The sequence below is a fragment of the Staurois parvus genome, unplaced genomic scaffold (assembly GCF_062004578.1).
Source record: "Staurois parvus isolate SC_StPar_1 unplaced genomic scaffold, SC_StPar_1.0 ptg000906l, whole genome shotgun sequence".
Lineage (NCBI taxonomy): Eukaryota > Metazoa > Chordata > Amphibia > Anura > Ranidae > Staurois > Staurois parvus.
This window is the reverse complement of record NW_028318702.1, coordinates 713388-739461: the sequence shown is the minus strand read 5'-3', so window position 1 is coordinate 739461 and position 26074 is coordinate 713388. Positions and strand designations below refer to the sequence as shown.

The 26074-nt window shown below is 44.2% G+C and overlaps 1 protein-coding gene across 10 annotated transcripts in view; it reads left to right on the top strand.

Moving 5' to 3' along the window:
• Positions 1-26074, top strand: part of SYNGAP1 (synaptic Ras GTPase activating protein 1) — a 470644-nt gene that overhangs the window by 66113 nt on the left and 378457 nt on the right. For all 10 annotated transcript variants that reach the window (XM_089656453.1, XM_089656452.1, XM_089656448.1 and 7 more), the window contains exon 2: positions 10853-10974. In XM_089656453.1, the coding sequence (XP_089512579.1) occupies positions 10853-10974 (122 nt within the window). The remainder of the gene's footprint in view (positions 1-10852; positions 10975-26074) is intronic.

Sequence of the window (26074 nt, the reverse complement as noted above, 5' to 3'; positions counted from 1 at the left end):
CTTGAGAGTTGACAGCAACAGATTCCAAATGCAAATAGCACACTTGAAATGAACTCTGGACCTTTTATCTGCTCATTGTAATTGGGATAATGAGGGATTAACACACACCTGGCCATGGAACAGCTGAGAAGCCAGTTGTCCCATTACTTTTGGTCCCTTAACAAGTGGGAGGCACATATGCAAACTGTTGTAATTCCTACACCGTTCACCTGATTTGGATGTAAATACCCTCAAATTAAAGCTGACAGTCTGCAGTTAAAGCACATCTTGTTCGTTTCATTTCAAATCCATTGTGGTGGTGTATAGAGCCAAAAATGTTAGAATTGTGTCGATGTCCCAATATTTATAGACCTGACTGTATATCTGTGTGACCAGGGGCGGACTGACCATTTGGAAACTAGGGCACTGCTGAGGGCCCGGGGTCAGTAGGGGGCCCCATGAGATGCCCCTGGTACCTTTTTCATAGTCTTTTTTGAGTTTGGACACAGGGGCCCCATGATCCCCTATTGCCCGATGGCCCCATGAGTTGTCCGTCCACCCCTGTGTGTAACTGTAGCACATCATGGTGTATATTAGTGAATGTATACTGTACAAGATGGTGTATATTTGTGTGACTGTAGCACGCCATGGTGTATATTAGTGAATGTGTACTGTATAAGATGGTGTATATTTGTGTGACTATAGCGTAGGATGGTGTATATCTGTGTGACTGTAGCACACCATGGTGTATATTAGTGAATGTGTACTGTACAGGATGGTGTATATCTGTGTGACTGTAGCATGTCATGGTGTACATTAGTGAATGTGTACTGTACAGGATGGTGTATATTTGTGTGACTGTAGCATAGGATGGTGTATATCTGTGTGACTGTAGCATAGGATGGTGTATATTTGTGTGACTGTAGCATAGGATGGTGTATATCTGTGTGACTGTAGCATAGGATGGTGTATATCTGTGTGACTGTAGCACGCCATGGTGTATATTAGTGAATGTGTACTGTACAGGGGGTGTCCATATCTGTGTGAGTGTATTTAGCCCGATGTCTGTGTGTGCACCAGGAAGCAGCAGGCCCATACATGGCATTGTGTGTGTGTGTCATTGTGTGTGTGTGTGGTTGGTTGTGTCAGTGCTGATGGTTGCTAGGTAACTGTCGCTGCTTTAATTCCTATATTTAGGGGTTTTCAGAATAAGGTTGAAGTTTTTATCACACGACGGTCTCTTACAATGCAGAATGAGCGCTCTCTCAGGGTGACAAGGGTGAGACGCCCCTGTATGTCTCCTTATATCCTGCTGTCTCTCTCACCCCACTATGTCTCCAGATAGTCTGCTGTCTCTCTGAGTGCCCATTTGTTGCTCTCACGCCCTCTATTCTATTATATTATGACCCCCCCTTCTCCTTCTGCTCTCACCCCTTGCTTTCCTACTACCTCCCTCGGCCTTTTCCTTTTCCTATCTATTACATTTTGTCTTTTTCCTTTTGCAGTTCCTTCCTCCCCTACACCCCATCTACCCTCTCTATCTCCCTCTGCGCCCCCGCTCTCCCTCGTCCTTCCCTTCCTCTCCCTTTACCTTCCCCCCCCCCAGCTCTATCCCTCTCTTCTCACTGCACAGCAGACCTGTATGTGTCTCCGTACATTACACAGCACGCCAGAGGGACCCCCGCTTGTCTTGTCCGCGAGATCCATCCGAGATGTGCAATGTCTGCGTGTCTGTGGATGGAGAACACATCCGTTATTGCTGGATATCCGTTCATATACTCTGCATAACACAAACATATCCGCATAGAATCGAAGCAGAAGCAGCGATCAATCTGCCCATCCACCTGTCAATCTGTTATCTATCTGTATCTGTTCTACCATCTGTTATAGACATCTATGTATCTATCTGGAATACGTCTGTTTATGTATCTATCTATCTATCTATCTATCTATCTATCTATCTATCTATCTATCTATCTATGTATCTATCTATCCTTCCATCTCTATCTATCTATCTATCTATCTATCTATCTATCTATCTATCTATCCTTCCATCTCTATCTATCTATCTATCTATCCTTCCATCTCTATCTATCTATCTATCTATCTATCTATCATCTATTTATCTATCTATCTATCTATCTATCTATCTATCTATCTATTATCTATCTATCTATCTATCTATCTATCTATCTATCTATCTATCTATCACAAAAAGATACTGATCAATACCCATATTCTGTAATTTGCTGTACTGGAAGTTATAATAATTTGCTCAGAGGTTATCTGCATGAATGATATCCTGTGTTCCTCCCATGGGCAAGGTCTGGTCTTCAAGGCTTGAAGCCTTCTTTTTTTGGTTTGTTTTACTTACTGTTACATATCTGGGGTCCTTCTATATCCTCTCTCCTGGCCGATGCATGTCCCGTGTCATTCTGTATCTTTTATACTGACCGGCACATGTTTGGTGTCATTCTCTATCCTCTATACTGGACGATACATGTTCAGTGTCGTTCTGTATACTCTGTACTGACCAGCACGTCAGGTGCCATTCCATATCCTCTGTAGTGATTGGTACATGTCCGGTGTCATTCCATATCCTCTGTACTGACCGGCACATGTCAGCTGTCATTCTGTATCCTCTGTACTGACCAGTACATGTCTGGTGTCATGCCATATCCCCTGTACTGTTTGGCACATGTCTGGTGTCATTCCATATCCTCTGTACTGACCGGCATATGTCTGGTGTCATTCCATATCCTCTGCACTGACCAGCACATGTCCAGTGTCATTTTATATCCCCTGTACTGACCAGCACACATCCATAGTCACTCCGTATTCTCTGTACTGACCGGCACATGTCCAGTCTCATTCTGCATCCTGTAATGACCACCACATATTCAGTCTCATATTATATCTTCTAGTGTCCGACCAATGTCCGGTGTTCTGTATTTTCTGCACTGACCAGCACATGTCTGGTCTCATTCTGTACCCTGTGCTGACCGGCACATGTCCAGTCTCATTCTGTATCTTGTACTGACCAGCACATGTCTAGTCTCATTCTGTATCTTGTACTGACCAGCACAAGTCTAGTCTCATTCTGTATCCTGTGCTGACCGGCACATGTCCAGTCTCATTTTGTATCCTGTACTGATCGACACATGTCCAGTCTCATTCTGCATCCTGTACTGACCGGCACATGTCCAGTCTCATTTTGTATCCTGTACTGATCGACACATGTCCAGTCTCATTCTGCATCCTGTAATGACCACCACATATTCAGTCTCATATTATATTCTCTAGTGTCCGACCAATGTCTGGTGTTCTTCTGTATTTTCTGCACTGACCAGCACATGTCTGGTCTCATTCTGTATCCTGTACTGACTGGCACATGTCCAGTCTCATTTTGTATCCTGTACTGATCGACACATGTCCAATCTCATTCTGTATCTTGTACTGACCGGCACATGTCCAGTCTCATTCTGTATCCTGTACTTACCGGCACATGTCCAGTCTCATTCTGTATCTTGTACTGACCAGCACACGTCTAGTCTCATTCTGTATCTTGTACTGACCAGCACATGTCCAGTCTCATTCTGTATCTCGTACTTACCGACACATGTCCAGTCTCATTCTGTATCCTGTGCTGACCGACACATGTCCAGTCTCATTCTGTATCTTGTACTTAACGACACGTGTCCAGTCTCATTTTGTATCCTGTAATGACCGACACATGTTCATTGTCATTTTGTATCCTGTAATGACCGGCACATGTTCATTGTCATTCTGTGACCTGTAATGACCGGCAAATGTCCATTGTCATTCTGTGACCTGTAATGACCGGCACATGTTCATTGTCATTCTGTATCCCCTGTACTGACCAACACAAGTTCTGTGTCAATCAGGATACTGTATTGACCATCTTGTTTGTTGTTTTCTATACCAAACTGAACAGCACTTTGTGTATACTGTACTGAACAGCACATGTTCTGTGTCATTCTCTGTACTGTACTGACCCCCACATGTCATTCTGTAGTATTTAATGTATTATCTGTCACATGTCCAGAGTCATTCTGTATTCTCCTCTGACCATCACATGCCTGTCGTCATTCCCTATGCTGTACTAGCCGAGTTATGTTCTGTGTCACCCTTCATCTTGTACTGACTGTCACTTGTCATATCATTGTAGTACCTGCCAGGTGCCCAATGCTGTTTGTTGATGTAGAACTAAATTCTAATTTGTATGATTTTATTTTGTTATATATTTTGACATCATGCTGTGGTTGCTGTGATTTTGTGGTCTTTGAATTCATTTTGCTGCAAAAGTTAGTATCAAATTTGATATTTGTAGTGCAGAAGTGTCACCCTTGTTATCTGTTGCTCTAGTGCAGGATCAGTGCATTGGATCCTATTGTTGGTGTCATTGGGAGGAACTGTGCCCCATCGTTGGTGTTATTGGGAGGAATGAGCCGCCATCATTGGTGTCATTGGGCCCCATTGTTGGTGTCATTAAGAGGAACGGCGCCCCATCGTTGGTATCATTGGAAGGAATTGTGCCCTATTATTGGTGTCATTGGGAGGAATAATCCCACATCATTGTTCTCACTGGTCCCCGTTGATGGTGTCATTGGGTGGAACTATGCCTAATCATTGGTGTCATTGGTAGGAATTGTGTCCCATCATTGGTGTCTTTGGTAGAAATTGTACCCCATCATTGGTGTTGTTGGGCCCCATTGTTAATGTCATTGGGAGGACCTGTGTCCCGACTTTGGTGTCATTGGTAAGAATAGTGCCCTATTGTTTGTGTCACAAAGAGGAATTTTGCCCATCATTTGTTATCATTGGCAGAAATTGTGCCCTATCTATGGTGTCATTGAGAGGAATGGTCCCCATCATTGATATCATTGGGCCCCATTGTTAATGTCATTGGGAGAAACTGTGCCCTGCCATTGGTTTAATTGGTAAGAATAGTGCCCCATCGTTTGTGTCATTGGGAGGAATTTTGCTTCATTGCTGGTGTCATTGGTAGGAATTGTGCACCATCATTGGTGTTATTGAGAATAATGATCCCCCATCATTGGTGTCGTTGGACCCCATCGTTGGTGTCATTGGGAGAAACGTGCCCCATCGTTGGTGTCACTGATAAGAACTGTGCCTCATCATTTATGTCATTGGGAGGAATTTTTACCATTGTTTGTTGTCATTGGAAGGAATTGTGCCCCGTCATTGATGTCATTGGTAGAAATGGTGCCCCATCATTGCTGCCATTGAGAGGAATGATCCCCCATCATTGGTGTCATTGGGCCCTATTGTTGGTGTCATTGGGAGGAACTGTGCCCCATCGTTGGTGTCATTGGGAGGAATTGTGCCCCATCGTTGGTGTCATTGGGAGGAATTGTGCCCCTTCGTTGGTGTCAGTGAATGAAATAGTGCCCCAGGGGCCAAATAAAAGCAACCAAAGGGCCACAGTTTGGATTTATCCATTCATATCATAACTGTACTGCCAATTATAAATGTGTTTGTGGTCATGTTACAGTCATGGAGGTTATTTCTGGTTAGTTTTAAGTTTTTCTAGGTCTTTATTCCTGTGTGGCCTGTTGGTATAGCGAGTGTTTTCTTCTTAAGTTTTTTTGCTTTGTAGTCGTCCTCTAATCCCCATTTGGTCATTCTGTTGTCAGTTCATTCACACCAGTGCACCGTGAACACGTGCGCAAAATCGCACGCTTTCCCACAACACACAAAAATGCGCCGCCCCTTTGCAGACGCATGGCGGTGCCTTTAGTTCTCAACAGTTCTCCCACACATCTTGAAAACATGTATGCGTGCGCCAAAATGCATGGTACCGCGGTCGGTGCGGCACAATTTTTAAAATGGTGCGGCACCTCCTGTTCTCATGCGTAGGGCAACCCACTGAAACTAATGGGCTGTACTATTCAATGTGCAGAAATGTGCAAAAATGTGCAAAAAAGTGCATGTGCTCAATGGCACCTCCTGGAGTGAACGGAACCCTATTGCCTTGTTTTATAGTTTGTGATCCCTCAGGTCTGGTTCACACTGAAGCGGGACGGAATGCAGTGCGATTTCCACGTTGCATCATAATCGCATCCTGGTCATTCGAACTGCTGCGGGTATGTATGTTAACCCCTTCGCGCCTCCCGGCCCTTTAAGGGTTTCAGAAACCGGGAGGCATGGCGGGGTTTAGGGTCATGTGACCGCCACATGATCGGGAAAGGTCCCGATTGAAAGAGGAGATCGGGACTTTCCGTGAGAACCGGACATGTGTGCTGGGAGCGCGCAGGGCACGCACTCTCAGCACATATGTTATTTTTTAATAGAACACAAATGTGCGGCCGCTCAGCGTCTAGGCCCAGACGACGGGAGGCCGGACATTTGCGTTCAGCCGGCGTAAAGAGGTTAAGTTAATAACACCCTGAAATTGGTTTGCGATGTGCAGAATTAGATCGCATGTGTGTGAATACCCATGCGATCCGATTCTGGTGCGGAAAAAAAAAAAGGGTCCTGCGTTATTTTGGTGCGGATGCGGTGCAATCTGAGACATACAAAATATACGGCTCCAATTGCACCGCACAGAAATCGCATGTGTTTTGCGCAGGAATGCGGTGCGGTTCCTGTGCGAATCAAATGCGATGTGCCACACCGCATCAGTGTGAACCAGGGCTCTGTGACGTTCTGTTTGCCGGCGATATCATTTTGTATTTCGGGATCATTGTTGTTCAGTGTCTTACTAGTACTTGCTTTTGTTTTTTTTATTGTCGGCTGGTCTTTGGCCAGCTTGCTATTGTCGCTTTTATCTTGAGATCTCCTCGTGCTAAACACCATCCTGTTCCCTTTTACTGTCATCCACTGCTTTAGTAAATCCGAATAATTTGAAGCAACATCTCACTTACCATCAAAGGCAGTACATTTCAGTGAGTGCCCACAGGATGTCACCCTACCTCCTCTGACTGGCAGGGTGTGTGCGCAATGTGTGCGCAGTAGATCAGTGTCTCCGGATGTGTTGCAAATGCAGATCATGGCTCTTTAAATACAATTGTTGCTGTCACCTTGGAGGCTCTGCGAGTTGCAAACCTTTTACCTCTTTTTTTTTCATTATTTATCTATTCCTATAATATTATAAAATTTGTAGCGAGTACCTGTATTCTAAATGTTATTATGCAGCTATGTAAACAAAAAAACAAAAACAAAACTTGCTGGGGTGGATATTATTATTATACAGTATTTATAAAGCGCCAATAGTTCGCTCAGCGCTGTACATTACAAAGGGGGACAGAACATGTGACAGAACAATACCAATACAATGCAAAACATGAGGGGATCGAGGGCCCTGCTCCTTGGAGCTTACAATCTAGGAGGGAGGGGATGGTGGCACAGGAGGAGATAGCTGTGGGGGATGGAGTGGTAGGAAGAGTGGAGGAGGTCGGCAGGTTAGCAGGGGGTGGGGTAGGCTTCCCTGAAGAGATGGGTTTTCAGGGAGCGCCTAAAGGAGAGGAGAGTAGGTGATAATCTGATGGGTTGGGGCAGGGAGTTCCAGAGGATGGGTGACACCCTGGAGAAGTCCTGGAGGTGGGCATGGGAGGAGGAGACCAGGGAACTAGAGAGAAGGAGGTCTTGTGAGGAGCGGAGTGTGCGTGTTGGGTGGTACTTGGATATTAGGTCAGTGATGTAGTTCGGGGCAGTATGGTGGACGGCTTTGTACGTCAGTGTTAGGATTTTGAATTTGATCCGTTGCGCATTGGGAAGCCAGTGGAGGGATTGGCAGAGGAAATGCTGGGATATTTGCTGCAAGCTGCATTTTCTCCAGGAAAGGCAATGTCCCCATAAGCCCTCATGCACACGGGACTAGGACTAGTGGGTTTCTAGAGGAGTTTTTTAGCTGTAAAAATGCTCTAACGGTGAAGAAACGCTGAAAAACGCAGTAAAACGCCGCATATTTGGACATTTTTTTTTACAAAAAAAAATGTTTTTTAAGCCCTCATGCACACGGGATGTTTTGATAACACTGGTAACGTTAGCTGTGTAAAGTCATGTTAAAAACATGAGTTTTTCAGCTTTTTTAAGCATTTTTGCATTAGCGTTCAGCAGCGTTTTCCTGCGTATTTAGCTTTTATTTTTACCAAAAGTCCTCATGCACACTTGACATTTTTACAGCGGCTGTTTTTTTTCTACAGCCAGTAAACCCCCCAGCATGTTATCCTATGTGTCCATACACACACAGACTGTAATCAACGTTTTTTGGTTGGAAAAAAACCCAAGGTGTGTCGGTGTGTTATTACCCCCGGTTCACATATATGCGGCCATGTGGGCCACGTTTTGCGTGGGCACGAGAGCCCATTCATTTGAATGGACTCCCGGGCCCATGACATGCAGAGAAGAGGTCCCTGCACTTCTTCTGAAAACGCAGCCCGCTCAGGAACCTCGTTTCCCAGTACGGTTGCGTTTTCCAGTGCGGGCGGCGTGCCATTAGAACTAATGACACCCGCCTGTGGGTCCGCATTCCTCTCTGCGGGTGGTTTTCACCACCCACACATATGTGAACCTAGCCTCAGTGAGATTTCCCATCACTTCCTGTCATGTCAACCCAACAGGAAGTGTGAGGATATCTTTCCAATGTAAGGGATGTGTACAAGTGTGAATGGGTCCTGAATGTACGTTGCAGGAAGAATCTAGTCTTTATTTCTGGGGCACAATAGTAGATCGCTACAGTCGCAGGCCCAGCCTGTGCGTAAGTAGGGCTCCATCCATGTACCTAAGAGCCCATTCACACTTGTGCATGTTTCCCAATGAGTACCATTCATATCTGTGCGACTTCAAGTTGCAGTGACACGAAAGTAGTTACTGCACTACTTTGATCCGACTTTCATGCGACTTGAAGGTCATAGACTTCAATGTAAACTCTCCAAAGTCGCATTAAAGTTTCACCTGAATGATATATAGTATATGCAACTTGTGTGTGACTTGTATGCGACTTTGTACAGCACAAACAATCATCCTTGGTCAAAGCCAAAGTCGCATTAACCCCCCTGGAGGTATTCCTGAGTGTAGCTCAGGGTAAAGTTTCAGTACCAAAAGCGGTAACCCCGAGCTACACTCAGGAATACCCTGCAGCGTTGCTCCGGGATCCCCGTTTCACTTATCTTGTCCTTCGCTCCCGCGATGTCCCCCCAGCAGCGTCCCCGGTCATCTCCTCCAGACGATGCCGGCATCCATCTTCTGGGTTCCGTTCCCTGCAAGTGTTGGTATGTACGGGGGACGGAACTGGCGGGAAATTCAAAAACGGAAAAATGTGACATTCACTAAATATACTAAAATCTGATAGTATAACATTACTGTATCAAACCATTTCACATACATTTTGTCCCGAGTGGTTTGTCCGGTGCCCTGCCTGCATTTTTACTGTTCTTTCTGCCTGGAAACTGAGAAACATCCATGGCGTCCAAAAGCGTCCCTTTACATCAGAAGCGGTTTTAGACCGGCTAGAGAACAGCGATAGTAAATCAGAACCAAATGCAGAATTGAGTGATAATGATTCGTGGGGGAAATTCATCATCAGACACTGAAAACGATTCTGCGACTTTGCTCAGTGATGTGCGAACTTGGCGCTATATTTCTAATTTCAGTGTTTTTGGTTTGATTATATTATTGAATTAAATGTATTATTATTATATTATTATTTTGTATGATTATTTATTATATTATAATTTATGATTTCATGTTTCAAGTTTTATCATACCCGGGATGTTTACTAGATTCTTGTTCGGACAGATTTCAGTGAGTTATTTCTAAGAATTACAGGCCTACAATAAAAAAAAAACATATTTCCATGCAAAAAAATGTACCGCTTTGAGCACAGAAATATGGACATAATCAGACCACTAGGAAGGTTAATCAAAAGTCGTGACAAAGTCGCATCAAGCCGCACTGTAAAGTCACAATGAAAATCACACTCCCTCATCATATCACGACTCGACTACTGCAACTCCCTCCTCACTGGCCTGCCTCGCCACAGGCTATCCCGCTTCAGTCGATCCTGAATACGGCTGCCAGACTCATTCACCTTTCCAACCGCTCCATCTCCGCCACCCCCCTCTGCCAATCCCTCCACTGGCTTCCATTTGTGCAACGGATCAAATTCACAATCCTAACACTGACGTACAAAGCCGTCCACCATACTGCCCCGAACTACATCACTGACCTAATATCCAAGTACCACCCAACACGCACACTCCGCTCCTCACAAGACCTCCTTCTCTCTAGTTCCCTGGTCTCCTCCTCCCGTTCCCGCCTCCAGGACTTCTCCAGGGTGTCACCCATCCTCTGGAACTCCCTGCCCGAACCCATCAGATTATCACCTACTCTCCTCTCCTTTAGGTGCACCCTGAAAACCCATCTCTTCAGGGAAGCCTACCCCACCCCCTGCTAACCTGCCAACCTCCTCCACTCTTCCTACCACTCCATCCCCCACAGCTTTCTCCTCCTGTACCACCATCCCCTCCCTCCTAGATTGTAAGCTCCAAGGAGCAGGGCCCTCGATCCCCTCATGTTTTGCATTGTATTGGTATTGTTCTGTCACATGTTCTGTCCCCCTTTGTAATGTACAGCGCTGAGTGAACTATTGGCGCTTTATAAATACTGTATAATAATAATAATGTTGAAGTCACACAAATGTGAATGGAGCCTAAAAATGTATATACAATATGTAGACACAGAGCTTTGGATCAGTAACACAGTCTTAGTTTCACTCATCATATCATGTTCACACGTATGTCTAAAAACAAACTTTAGACCCCTAATAATGATGATCCTTTCAGTGTATTGATCGATATAGACTGAGGACATTTTTCTCTTCTTTTAGATGCTCGAGGACCCCCCATGCATCGAATGCCCTATGTCACCTCTCCGTATGACCGGCCAGCTTGGAATCCACGATACTGTGTCATCTCTGGAAACCAGCTTCTTATGCTTGATGAGGAGGAGGTGAGATGTGACCTTTAATAGAAATGTGTTCCTGTTCACCGAGTGCATGCTCTGCAGACCAGAAAACGTTCCTGGGGCTGGGATCTTGGGGCTGCATAGTTTTGCTGCAGGACCCCGTTGTTTTTTGTTGTGAAGGGCCCCCGTGTGGGGGCCAAAATGTGAATAATTTTATACCCATAGGAATCATCACGCTGGCAGATCTAAAAAAGCAGCTGGCAGAAACAGATGAATTGTGTACAACCTTATGTATATACATTGCTGTGCTGAACAAAGTGACAAAAATGTAATCCTGTGTAAATAATAAAGCATACAACAAAGAAAATGTGCATAAACAATGAATAAATGAAAGAATTTCAGTGATGTCCAAATCCTATACATAGGAAACTCAATGAAATAGTCCCAGTGATGCTGTGCAGCGTAATAAAGAAGTCCTTGTGTATCCACACGACTCTAGATCAGTGTTTCTCAAATGTTTTTCAGTCAAGGCGCCCTTTAAAATTATGGATAATCTGAAGGCATCCTTTAAAATTCTGCACAATCTCAGGCCCCCCAATCTAAAATGTAAAAACCTATTGTACCCCCAATGTTAGAGGTGATTTATTCTTCCAAAGCAAATACACCTTTGCACACTGGTACTGACTGGTATTCCAGTGTGTCTCTCTCATTTTCTCTTCCTCACTCTGCTAATGTGACCCCAGTGCTGATGGAGAGGGGCAGGGGAGGGCCAAACAAGGATGATGTGCATGCATCCGACCAGGGGCGGACTGACCATTCGAGCACTCGGGCACTGCCCGAGGGCCCGAGGTCAGTAGGGGGCCCCATGAGATGCCCCTGGTACCTCTTTCATAGGCTTTTTTTAGTTTGGACAAGGACACAGGGGCCCCATGATCCCCTATTGCCCGGGGGCCCCATGAGTTGTCAGTCCGCCCCTGACCCGACATCCTCCTTATCAACTGATGATGTCATTGGTTGTTAGGATGCTGGCAGCTAGAAGGTCATAAAAGTGCATTATGAAAACCTGTGGCTTTGTGTTCTAAAAGGCTGGCTTGTATACAATTTTTGGGCATTTTGCCAAGGCAACCCTGAAGAAACCTGAAGGCAACCCAGGGTGCCTGGGCACCCTGGTTGAGAATGGCTGCTCTAGACACCAAAGTGCACAGCTACCATAAATCTAAAGGACTCTTACCAGAACATGTGGATTTATTTGGTAAAGAAGAGTCAGAAAGGTGTGTGATTACAATCTCTATAATGGATCTCTTATCTCCTCCACATCTCCTCCACCAGCGTGATGATGTCATGGGCGTAAGCGGGCAGGGCTTATGCTTGTGACGTCATCATGCAGGTTACTCCAAGGAAATCACTCAGATTGGCTCCTGGGACCAGTAATTTTATATTTGCACCTGAATGATATATAGTATATGCAAGTGCAGTGACACGAAAGTAGTTACTGCACTACTTTGATCCGACTTTCATGCGACTTGAGGGTCATAGACTTCAATGTAAACCCTCCAAAGTCGCACTAAAGTTTCACCTGAATGATATATAGTATATGCAACTTGTGTGTGACTTGTATGCGACTTTGTACAGCACAAACAATCATCCTTGGTCAAAGCCAAAGTCGCATTAACCCCCCTGGAGGTATTCCCGAGTGTAGCTCGGGGTAAAGTTTCAGTACCAAAAGCGGTAACCCCCCCGAGCTACACTCGGAAATACCCTGCAGCATTGCTCAGGGATCCCTCGATCACTTACCTTGTCCTTCGCTCCCGCGATGTCCACCCTGCAGCATCCCCGGCCATCTCCTCCGGCCGATGCCGGCATCCATCTTCTGGGTTCCGTTCCCTGCGAGTGTTGGTATGTACGGGGGACGGAACTGGCGGGAAATTCAAAAATGTAAAAATGTGACATTCACTAAATATACTAAAATCACATAGTATAACATTCCTGTATCAAACCATTTCACATACATTTTGTCCCGAGTGCTTTGTCCGGCGCCCTGCCTGCATTTTTACTGTTCTTTCTGCCTGGAAACTGAGAAATGTCCCTGGCGTCCAAAAAGCATCCTTTTTGGTCAAAATCGGTTTTAGACCGGCTAAAGAACAGAGATAGAAAATCAGAACCACTTGCAGAACTGAGTGATAATGATTCGTGGGGGAAATTCGTCATCAGACACTGATAAATGTCAGGTTTCAAATTCCCTCCACAACTCTCCTCATGCTGAATAAGATGCCACATCCAACAACAGAAGGTAATCATTCATGTCATGAAAGAGAAGCAAGGAAGCTCACATAGCATAAAACCATAAATGCGTATTTATTATAAAAAATAATCTATCCACTCACATGTCACAAAACATAAAAGCATTTGTAAATATAAAAATACTGGTCCCAGGAGCTGATCTGAGTGATTTCCCTGGAGTAACCAGCGTGATGAAGTCACATGCGTATGCCTTGCCCACTTACACTTGTAACATCACCACCCTGGTGGAGGAGATAAGAGATCCATTATAGGGGTTTTAGTCACACACCTTTCTGACTCTTCTTTACCAAAACAGTCCACATGTTCTGGTAAAAGTCCTCTAGATTTATGGTTGCGGTGCATTCAGGTTTCTGGAGATGTGTGGATACCAGGGGCGGACTGACAACTCATGGGGCCTCCGGGAAATAGGGGATCATGGGGCCCCTGTGTCCTTGCCCAAACTCAAAAAAACCTATGAAAAAGGTACCAGGGGCATCTCATGGGGCCCCCTACTGACCCCGGGCCCTCGGGCAGTGCCTGAGTTTCCAAATGGTCAGTCCGCCCCTGGTGGATACACAAGGACTTCTTTATTACGCTCCACAGCATCACTGAGACTTTTTCATTGAGTTTCCTATGTATAGGATTTGGACATCAAGATATTGGATGAAGCGCTCTGCTATAATAATGCTAAAAAAACAAAATTTTATACACAAATGTAAAAGTGACTAATACTTAAATAATATATGTGCTAAAATTATATAAAAAAATTTCATATAAGACCAGTCTGCCCCCAAATGGCTAAAACTGGTTATACATGTGCACACACAGCAAAAATAGAAAGTGACCAGGTGCTTGGGTACATAAATAGTGTCTTAATAAATACAAAGGTTTTAAAATCACAGTGAAAGGTGCCAAGTGTTTAAATAACAATAAATATACATATAATATAATCATGTGCAAAAAACATGCTATCACTCTTCTGTGAAGAAAATATATATATATTAAAGTGCTTTTGCATTCAGATAGTGCTCAGACCAAAGTGTCACTCCAGTGAATCAATCCTAAATATCCAGAGTGCCTCCTCACCTCCAACATTCGACCCCTAGAGGTCACAAATCATTTATTTAAATGATATTCCAAAAAAGCGACATCAGGATATAACTTGCCCCACGACTCAAAATCTCAATATATACGATGCCTCAGCCATATGTCCATGGACCATGGAAGATTTAAGCACAAAGAGAGATCTCCATAGCGCAATATGTAGTTTTATTATAAAGAAAAGCAGATAGAAAACTCACATGTTCTCAGAAGTGTACAAGCAGTTTCCCCATATCCTATGGGTGTAATAGGAAATCGTGTTTACCGAAAACCGGAAATACGTCACCGGAAGTGCATCACCGAGCTCCACCCGGAAATGACGTCAATGAGCTCCACGCGTTACACCACTGTCACGTGGCTTCTTCAGGATCCTGAAGAAGCCACGTGACAGTGGTGTAACGCGTGGAGCTCATTGACGTCATTTCCGGGTGGAGCTCGGTGATGCACTTCCGGTGACGTATTTCCGGTTTTCGGTAAACACGATTTCCTATTACACCCATAGGATATGGGGAAACTGCTTGTACACTTCTGAGAACATGTGAGTTTTCTATCTGCTTTTCTTTATAATAAAACTACATATTGCGCTATGGAGATCTCTCTTTGTGCTTAAATCTTCCATGGTCCATGGACATATGGCTGAGGCATCGTATATATTGAGATTTTGAGTCGTGGGGCAAGTTATATCCTGATGTCGCTTTTTTGGAATATCATTTAAATAAATGATTTGTGACCTCTAGGGGTCGAATGTTGGAGGTGAGGAGGCACTCTGGATATTTAGGATTGATTCACTGGAGTGACACTTTGGTCTGAGCACTATCTGAATGCAAAAGCACTTTAATATATATATATTTTCTTCACAGAAGAGTGATAGCATGTTTTTTGCACATGATTATATTATATGTATATTTATTGTTATTTAAACACTTGGCACCTTTCACTGTGATTTTAAAACCTTTGTATTTATTAAGACACTATTTATGTACCCAAGCACCTGGTCACTTTCTATTTTTGCTGTGTGTGCACATGTATAACCAGTTTTAGCCATTTGGGGGCAGACTGGTCTTATATGAAATTTTTTTATATAATTTTAGCACATATATTATTTAAGTATTAGTCACTTTTACATTTGTGTATAAAATTTTGTTTTTTTAGCATTATTATAGCAGAGCGCTTCATCCAATATCTTGATATTTAATTTATGTGTCCCATGGTATAGGGTGTAGATGATAGCAGCTAGTTATATATAAGGAGTCTGTGGAGCGCAGGTGGATATATATATTTTTTATTTAGGATTTGGACATCACTGAAATTCTTTCATTTATGTATTGTTTATGCACATTTTGTTGTTTTATGCTTTATTATTTACACAGGATTGAATTTTTGTCACTTTGTTCAGCGTGGCAATTTATATACACAAAATGTGAATAATGTAGAAGAGCTTACCCACTGTTAGGGTATAAAACCTAAAATGAAAGTATAACTAAAGGCAAAACTTTTCTCTTTTTTTTTTTGATAGGGTGGAGATGGATTAGAACACTTATGTTCTTTTGCTGTGTGTGCCCCCAATTGGAGATTCACCCTCTCTTATTTGTGCTCTTTACCATTATTGTTGAAAGTTAAAAAAAAAATTCATATTTTGGGGTGTCCCCAGAAAAGTAGTAGAGGGGAAATCTTCTAATGGGCAAACTATTTCTAGTGACCTGGAGGACCCCAAGGGATTCCCTTAATTTGCAGGTATTTCCCCTAACTTCCTGTGTTAGCTATGAGACAGGAAGTGAAGGTTAATCTCCCCAATGGGACACAGATGGCAAAAAACAAATCTGACAGGTTATAACCCTGCCTTACCTTATCCAAAAGGAAAAAATAAAGTTTTCCCTATAGTTCTACTTTAAAAGAGAAGTAAGGGTTCACAAAAAAACAAACATACATACTCACCAAGATGGCTGCAGCAATCGATCCAATGCTGCAGCTATCCTCCGCTGGCTCTACACCAAGAACTTCTTGATTGTTGATTGTTCTGTTCTCTGTCTTCAGTGAGCAGAAAGACGGTGACTCGGCTCTCTGCTCTGCCCATCTAGTGCTCACTGGAACACTGGGCTGTGGAGGGGCTGGCTCTGGCTCGCAGTGGAGTGCTGAGAGGCTTAGCCAGCTGCCAGTCAGGCATCTGGGCAGATCCCGACATTATTGTCAGGATCCCCGCAGGGCATAGACCAGCTCTGTAACGTGAGCTGAATATGGGACACAGGAATGCAGTAATGAGTGCACTCCTGTGATCCCCAGGAGGAGTAGGGACAAAAGAGCTTTGGCTATATGTCTCCTTTTAAGATGTTGTGAGTAAAGAACCAGTCCACCTAAAAGTGATATATTAGTTATAGGCAGAGCCTAGAGGGGCTTCCACATGCCCTTGGATACTCCAAATCTGAGATATTTCTGCCATAATTCCTGATTCCTTTCCACCTGGGAGTTTTGTACTAAATAGAAAACCTATTCAGTATGGATGAGTGTTGCCACCATCTCTGTTACATACATATATACAGAATTTCCTCTTATTGGATTTTAAGTGCAACCAAACAAGGTGCAAACATTATCATAAAAAATGTTTTTTTTAATTTTATTACAAATATTGAAACACTCAAAAAAAATTTGTTAAAAAGACCATTGTTTACAAACATGTCATCATGTACAGTGTTGAAAATCACAGTGGAAATATACATATGTGGAACACCCAGACGAGTTCCTGCTGTTTAGCCAGATGTTACATGATTTACAGCTAGTCCCGGTGCAGGGAAAATCCAACACATTTTAAATGAAATAGATACCAAATCCTTCTACAGGGAAAAGTGTACCACAAATAGATATGTGACCATTTGTATACCGAGCGTCATCATAGGCCACTGCATGGATCCCTTCTGCTACCAGGGAGCACCCCGGAATACAAGACTTCATAGGGACAAAACGATGCTGCTTTATACCCAAAATCACTTCAAAAGGAATGATTTTCCACAGATTGATCCATCCATGGATTGTCTCATGGCTTGTCCAGATAGCCATAAGGACATTCGGTATGCAAATGGTTACATATATATTTGTCGTACACTTTTGGATTTTTTTTGTGTTTTGATATCTGTAAAAAAATTGAAAACATTTTTATGGTAATGTTTGTACCTCATTTGGTTGCCCTTAAAATCCCATAAGAGGAAATTCTATATACAGGCATACCTCGGTTTACAAAAGCCTCGGTTAAAATAATTTTTGCTTTGCGAATGAAAATCCATTGAAAATAATGTCTCGGTTTATGAAATTTTTTCGCAATACGAAAGGATGAATTGGATTTCAATGCATTTACAATTTTTTTTAATCATGTCCCTGTATAGTACTATGCCTTTAAAGTGCACTTTATAGAGTTTTGAACAGATAAGACTGTTTTTTACTTTTTTCTGACCTCCGGAACGGATTAATTGGTTTTCAAAGCATTTATGATTTTTTTTCGCAATACGAACGGATTACCGTATTTTTCGCTCCATAAGACGCACCTAGGTTTTAGAGGCAGAAAACAGGAAAAAAAAATTCTGAACTAATGGACTGCAGACACAGTACAGGAGATGACCAGAGACTGTGGACATAGTACGGGAGATGACCAGAGACTGTGGACATAGTACAGGAGATGACCAGAGACTGCGGACATAGTACGGGAGATGACCAGAGACTGCGGACACAGTACAGGAGATGACCAGAGACTGCAGACACAGTACAGGAGATGACCAGAGACTGCGGACATAGTACAGGAGATGACCAGAGACTGCGGACACGGTACAGGAGATGACCAGAGACTGCGGACACAGTACAGGAGATGACCAGAGACTGCAGACACAGTACAGGGGATGACCAGAGACTGCGGACATAGTACAGGAGATGACCAGAGACTGCGTACAGTACAGGAGATGACCAGAGACTGCGGACAGTACAGGAAATGACCAGAGACTGCGGACAGTACAGGAGATGACCAGAGACTGCAGACACAGTACAGGAGATGACCAGAGACTGCGGACATAGTACAGGGGATGACCAGAGACTGCGGACACAGTACAGGAGATGACCAGAGACTGCGGACAGTACAGGAGATGACCAGAGACTGCGGACAGTACAGGAGATGACCAGAGACTGCGGACACAGTACAGGAGATGACCAGAGACTGCGGACACACTACAGGAGATGACCAGAGACTGCGGACAGTACAGGAGATGACCAGAGACTGCGGACACAGCACAGGGATGACCAGAGACTGCGGACAGCACAGGAGATGACCAGAGACTGCGGACAGTACAGGAGATGACCAGAGACTGCGGACAGTACAGGAGATGACCAGAGACTGCGGACAGTACAGGGGATGACCAGAGACTGCGGACAGCACAGGGAGGACCAGAGACTGCGGACAGTACAGGAGATGACTGCTGACCTTTGGGGAGGGGGAGGGGGGCGGGTACCTGAATTTGACAGGTACCCGCTCTTACTTCTGCTGAGTTGTTCTTTGATCTTACCTGTTCCTCTATCCAGCGGCGCGCTGTCTTCCCGGCTTCTGTAGTGTGGGTGCTCGGCATGACAGCCGGATGCCCAGTGCGCTTGAGCGAGAAGCACTTGCGCTTTGTGATTGGTCCGGCGGCTTCTGGGATCTGTCATGTGTCCCAGGTACCGCCTTACCATTCACAAAAAGCACCGCTTCTTGCGCATGCGCACTTGGCACCCGGCTGTCATGCCGAGCGCCCACACTACAGAAGCCGGGACGACAGCGTGCCGCTGGATAGAGGAACAGGTAAGGTCAAAGAACAACTCCGAGGAAGTATAGCGGGTACCTGTCAAATTCAGGTACCTGCTCCCCCCCCTCCCCAAAGGTCAGCAGTCATCTCCATAAGGTCCCGCTGCAGAGCTGAGCGGCCGGCCCGGTATTCTGACACGGCGGCGGTGGAAATACCAGACCGGCCGCTCCATATTCGCTCCATAAGACGCACTGACATTTTCACCCCTTTTTTTGGGGGAAAAAAGTGCATCTTATGGAGCGAAAAATACGGTAATTGGTTTTCATTGCATTTACGAATTCATTTTTAATCATGTCCCTGTACAGTATTTATGCCTTTAAAGTGCACTTTATAAAGAGTTTTGAACAGATAAAAGACTTTTTTTACTTTTTTCTGACCTCCGGAGCGGATTAATTGGTTTTCAATGCAGTCCTATGGGAAACCGCGTTTTGGTTTGCAAATTTTTTGCAATACGAAAAGTCCCGCAAAACACAATAAATTCATAAACCGAGGTACGCCTGTATTTACCTTGGATTTTTGGGTGTTTCCACTCACCTTTGTATGTTGCAGTGTCTCCTGTTACATGATTGGATGGTTGGAAGCCCCTCATAACGGTCATAGCAGAGGTGCGTACCCAGGGACTCAGCACAGAGATCTCACCAATAGAGTCTACGACATATATAATGAATTTTTCGTTACAGTTTTTTGTTGAAAAAAAAAAACACACACGTACATGGGCAGTAGCTCAGATACCCAAACAACGGATACATCTGAACAAATAGACAAAAAAAGGAAATACCAGAGCTAAGAGTCCTTTTCATGACATACAATGTTGTAAATACATACAGCTAGCATCATGTTCACCAACCAATAGAGAGCGGTGGGCTTAAAATGGTGACCCTACAAATGGTGTCTGTGGGTCAGCCAAGGGTCTCATGGTTTTTGGAAATGAGTTATGAATACAGTGGTGCATTAACCACTTGACCTCCAGAGGATTTACCCCCCTTAATGACCAGGCCTCTTTTTGCTACTTGGCGCTGCACTAATTCAAGTGATAATTGCGCGGTCATGCAATGCTGCACCCAAACGAAATTTATGTCCTTCTTTTCACACAAATAGAGCTTTCTTTCGGTGGTATTTGATCACCTGTGCGCTTTTTATTTTTCACGCTATAAACAAAAAAAGGCCAAAAATTTTTAAGAAAAACAATATTTTTTTACTTTCAGCTATAAAAAATATATAGTAAACTCAAAGTTGGTTATAAATTTAGGCCAAAATGTATTCTGCTCCATGTTTTTGGTAAAAAAAAATCCCAACAAGTTTGTATTGATTGCTTTGTGTGACAGTTATAGCGTCTACAAACTATGGTATAGATACTGCAATTTATGCCATTTTTTTGCTATACAGCGCTGCGCTAGTTTAACGGACAATTGCGCGGTCATGCAATCCGGTACATAAATGAAATTTACATCCTTTTTTTTCCCACAAATTGAGCTTTCTTTCGTTGGTATTTGATTGCCTGTGCGGTTTTTACTTTTGCGCTATAAAAAAAAAGGGTGACAATTTTGAGGAAAAAAAAACATATTTTGGACTTTTTGCCATAAAACATGTCCAGTAAAAAAAAATGTAAAAATCAAATTTAGTCATAAATTTCTGCCAAAATGCATTCTGCAACATGTCTTTGCTAAAAAAAAAAACCCCAATTAATTGGTTTACTTGAAAGTTATAGCGTTTACAAATGGCGGGAAAGATACTGGGATTTTTTGTTTTTTTTATACTAATAATGGCGGCGATCAGAGACTTATGGTGGCGATCAGCGACTTATGGCGGGACTGCGGCGGACATTCTGACATTGGGGGGGTACTGACTTGGGGTCACTGACATCCCCAGTGACACCAATACAGTGATCAGTGCAAAAAAAAAAAACACTGACACTGTACTAATGGCACTGGGGAGGTTAAGTTTATTTTTCAGGGAAAACTGTGTGAGGGGGAGTGTTTTACTAGGGGGTGGGGGTGTGTACTGCACGGGACACCGCTGATCGGGAGAGAGAAACTCTTCTGTCCCGATCAGCTTGTCCTGGAGCTGTCAGGGAACTGACAGAAAGCACAGCTACTGCAGCTGTGTTCTCTGTCAGCGATTGCCGCCGATCGCCGGGACATAGCCGGGAACGACCGGCTGTGACCCGGTGACTGACATCCGCGGCTGTGATCGGCGGGACAGGTAGGGCGGCGGCACGCCTCACGCACGCCCCCTACCTGTTTACAAAACACACGTTTTAAAACATGGTTTTACCCAGCCCTGCCGCCCTACCGCCGTATTTATACCGTGGCTAGGCGGCATGTGGTTAATTCCATAAGCTGATTGGAGCCAACCCTAGTGGCTGCTTGTTTGAAGGAAATATTTGGTGATTTCCAGTTATGCAATAGTCCAGTGTGCAGCCCAAGGATAGATGAGGTCAATTTAGCATATACCTTTGGGGTGGAAGGGAGAAGGAGGAATACGGTCTCATGCACATGGGTGTACTACAGCATAAACCTGTTGGAGGGCTGTGTTTACCCACATAGGGATGCACAGGTGTCCAGTGCATCCCCATGCAGGCAGTCCATTCATGATGATTTGGACACGGCGACGGCATGGCCAAAGCCACTGCTCCCAACTTGACATCCATGCGCGTGTGGCTGCATGGCCCCAAATGAAAATCTGCACTCGGGGCTGTGTCCATGAAGCCGCTGCGCCCCAATTGACATGAATGGGACTGCCAGCTCGGATGTGCATCCCTATGCGGGTAAAAACAGCCGTTGCACAGGAATACCACTGGAAACATTCAATGTTGCAATCCGGATTGCTTGTCTTTCATTGTTTTTAATGTGTATTTAGTGAGTGTACATGTCACCATCCACGGATATTATCTTTTCTCCTAAAAAGGAATAATAAAAATATGTGATTTTACATATAAGCTACACTGCTCGGGTGTTTATTACCTACTTTGGTAGTTGGCTCATTGCAACTACTACTTTTTTGCTTCATAATTTTTTGGTTTACACCCACACCTTTAAATAGGTGCGATCTTTGAGCTTATTAATAGGCTACCCCCCTAAAGCAGTACAGTGGTATATTCATATTTCTAAAGTACGCTGGAATACACCTGTGTGAATAAGGGCATTCCGGTTGCAAAAAAAAAGTAGAACGCGCTGCATTTTTCCTGCACAGAACTGTACTGGAATGCATTACAAAGCACCTAAATTGCATTTGAATACACATGTCCCTATTCGAATGCTTGTTCACACTATAGAAACTCTGTCTAGATGCATTCTGGATGCATTTCTGCATTTGCTTTTTTTACATGTTTTTGATGCGTTCCAGTTAGTTTTTTATGCATTTCAGTAAATTTTTCCCTCTCTCATTTTCTTTCATTTAAATAGGGACATGTGCGTTCCAGTGCATTTTTGATGCGTTGCAGTGCATTTTTGATGCGTTTTACCACGTTCCAGTGCAGTTCTGTGCAGGAAAAATGCAGCCTGTTCTACTTTTTTTTTCTGCAACTGGACCGCACTGGAACTGCAAGCACTGATGTGAACTATGACATTTACAACCATATCACCTACTTTCTGTGTGTTTTGGATGCATAAAAAAAAGCAACTGAAACGCATGGAGTGTGAACTGGCCTTAAATTGAAGAAAAAGAGTGTAAAAAATTAATTGGAATGCATAAAAATGCACTGGGACGCGTCAAAAACGCGCATGCAAAAACGCATCCGGAAGGCATCTATACTTCGTTTCTATAGTCTGAACCGACCCTAAGTGTTAGAATAAGAAACAATGTACAGGGCAGGGGCGGACTGACAACTCATGGGGCCCCCGGGCAATAGGGGATCATGGGGCCCCTGTGTCCTTGCCCAAACTCAAAAGAGCCTATGAAAAAGGTACGAGGGGCATCTCATGGGGCCCCCTACTGACCCCGGGCCCTCGGGCAGTGCCCGAGTTTCCAAATGGTCAGTCCGCCCCTGTACAGGGTGCATCACTTCTAAAGTAGGGAACTCAAGGACATGGGTGTTGTTGCCACAGTTAGCGCTGCCTGTTATATAACATCGTGTATTCTGGGCCTTCTGAAAAAATTGTGTCTGCAAACTGCATAGTGCTGTTGCCATGGTTGCACGGAAGGGAAATGTGATCATTTCAACACCTTTAGGAAATCATAACCATTTACAGATTGAAATGACAATGTAACTTATAATAATGGCTTTTGTAGTAACTACATATTTCCATTTTTTTTTTTTTTTTGCAGAACTATATGAGCTGATGTAAGTCTAACGCAGGGAGTTAAATTAAATATTGATTACTTGTAAATAGTTTTCTTTAAAAGTGGTTATTGACCTCACTTATCTTCTCTGGCTGTCCTGCTATACATAATAAAAAGCAGTTATAAGCTGTCAAAGCCAACAAAGCTGAACGTGTACATTATGGTTAGGGGACCGAGAGATGAATCCAGGAGGAGCCAGAGCCCATTAAAGTGTATTTTTAGTTTTGGATGAAATGGCGAAGGGTTAGAAAAGGGATAGGCAACCTAAGACATGCGTGCCAGGGTGGGCGCATGATGCCATTTTTATTGGCTCCAAGAAGATCCTCACATCGCATGGACTGGTCTGCTGAAGGACTGAAAGACCCCCCCGAGGGGCTCCTGCTCCCTACAAATACAGTGTCACTGTCATAAGGTGTTTTTAACCCTCACTAGGCTGTTAATTGCATGACTAGTGTAGAAGAGATGTGTTGGCTAAAGCAACTAAAACCATACTAACCCGACTCTCTCGAAATACCCCTTCCCCCCAATTCTCCCTCTACCAATAAAGGAGACCAAACACCGTTGGACTAAAAATGGCCTTCACGGCCTTTTATTAACAATTCAACTTAAATCACAAAAAACATTCCTTAACCCCTGGTTCACATCTGTGCGGGTGGTGCCGCTGCGGATCCGCATGAAAATCTGTGCCGCCGACCACCCGCACAGAGAATTGCAGACCCCCGGGTGAGTGCCATTAGTTCTAATGGCACGCCGCCCGCACTGGGAAATGCAACCGTAACTGGGAACCGAGGTTCCCGTGCGGGCTGCGTTTTCCAGAGTAGTGCAGGGACTTCTTTCCCTGATTGTCACGGCACGGGAGTCCATTCAAATGAATGGGCTCTCGTGCCCAGGCAAAACGCGGCCCGCACAGCTGCATAGGTGTGAACCGGGGGTAAAACGGAAACATACAGGATAAGTTATTGGTCTACAAAGGCACCAAACAATATCGATATCCCCCTGCGGAACCTTAACCCTAATATTCATACTAGGCTTCCAGCTGCAACACACCGACTCGGAGACAAAAAAACACCTCCCACAGTGTAGAACCTCCACCTTCCAGTTAAACATCGGTTACCGGAATGCACCCGGGCACACCATCCCACAGATGGGCCCCAACCATACACTTTCGCTTAAAACAATTTGCTGCCTCCAAAGACCAACAACTGCCCTCAAAACGAAACAAAGCAAGCACGGAAAGACCCAAAACACCCCAGGGGAGGGTGGGAGGGAAGTTTCCTCCTCAGCTGCTATACCAGCACTGGATCCTCCAACCCCCCAACACTCCCCAAAATCATCAAAGATCCCACCCCGTGCTACCATCACCAATCAGGTAACCTTCTTGTTTTAAATAGCTTAACCACTTCCTGTCTTTGTTTCCCCTCTTCACCTAGTCATGTCTGCCCTCTGCTATTCTTTTCTTTTCCGCTATGGGCACCAATGAGCTTTGCCTGCCCTTCTTCTCCCACCCAGTGTTGCCAATCGTCAGTATTTTTACTGGCAGCCAGTTAAAAAATGGGCACACATGCCAATGACAGGAAAAGTTTGCCAGTAAAAATATAACAGTGACGTTCGAAAGCTAGTGATAAAGAAATAACTGAATATATTTTATAGCCTCATGCACAATGGACATTTTCCCAGCTGCCTCCAGGGGCGTCTGACGTTGTATTTTCCTGCCTCTAAATTCCCCTGCATGTTAGCCTATATGTCAGGGCGTTAAGCCTTCGTTCACACTGATGCGGTGCATCACAGTCACATCTCGTTCACATGGACCGATACAGGTGTGTATGTTAAGTTAACGACACCCCCACATCGGTCCGTAACACACTGTGCGATGTGCAGAATTGAATCGCATAGGTGTGAATACCCATGCTAGTGATTCTAGTGCGGACCAAAAAAGGGTCCCGTACCTTTTTGGTGTATGTATGTATGGCTCTAATCGCACCGCATACAAATCGCATGTGATTTGTACAAGAATGCGGTGCGGTTCCTGTGCTAATCACATGGGATTACGTGCACCGCTGCAGTGGGAACCTAGGCTAAATTAATTATTGCCCAAATTCTTGATGCTCCTGAACCAGGCTAAATGCTGTTACAAGCGTCAGGTGTTTTTTTCTACCAAAACACTGCTGCCAGGAGGAAATGCTTCTGGGAGAGTTGGAAAACTGCCCTGTGTGAATGAGGCCTACATATAAAAATCAAAGATTACAGCACACTAATATTAACCTTACAAGGCCCCAATAAAAAGTATTATTATTATTATACAGGCTTTATATACAGTTTGCTCAGCACTTTACAATATAACAGGAGACAATACAGCAACAATACAGTTCACTACAAGAGGGTTAGGAGGGCCTTGCTCTATGGAGCTTACAATCTAGGAGGGAGGGACTAGTGGTACAAAAGGTAATAACTGTGGGGGATGGACTGGTAGGAGGAGTAGAAGATTCCATTATTAGCTGAGGGCAGAATAGGCTTCCCTGAAGAGATAGGTTTTCAGAGATCGCCTAAAAGTGAGCAGAGTAGGCGATAGTCTGATAGATTGAGGTAGAGAGTTCCAGAGGATGGGGGAAGCTCTGGAGAAGTCCTGGAGACGAGCATGGGAGAAGGAGATAAAGGAGCTAGAGAGCAGG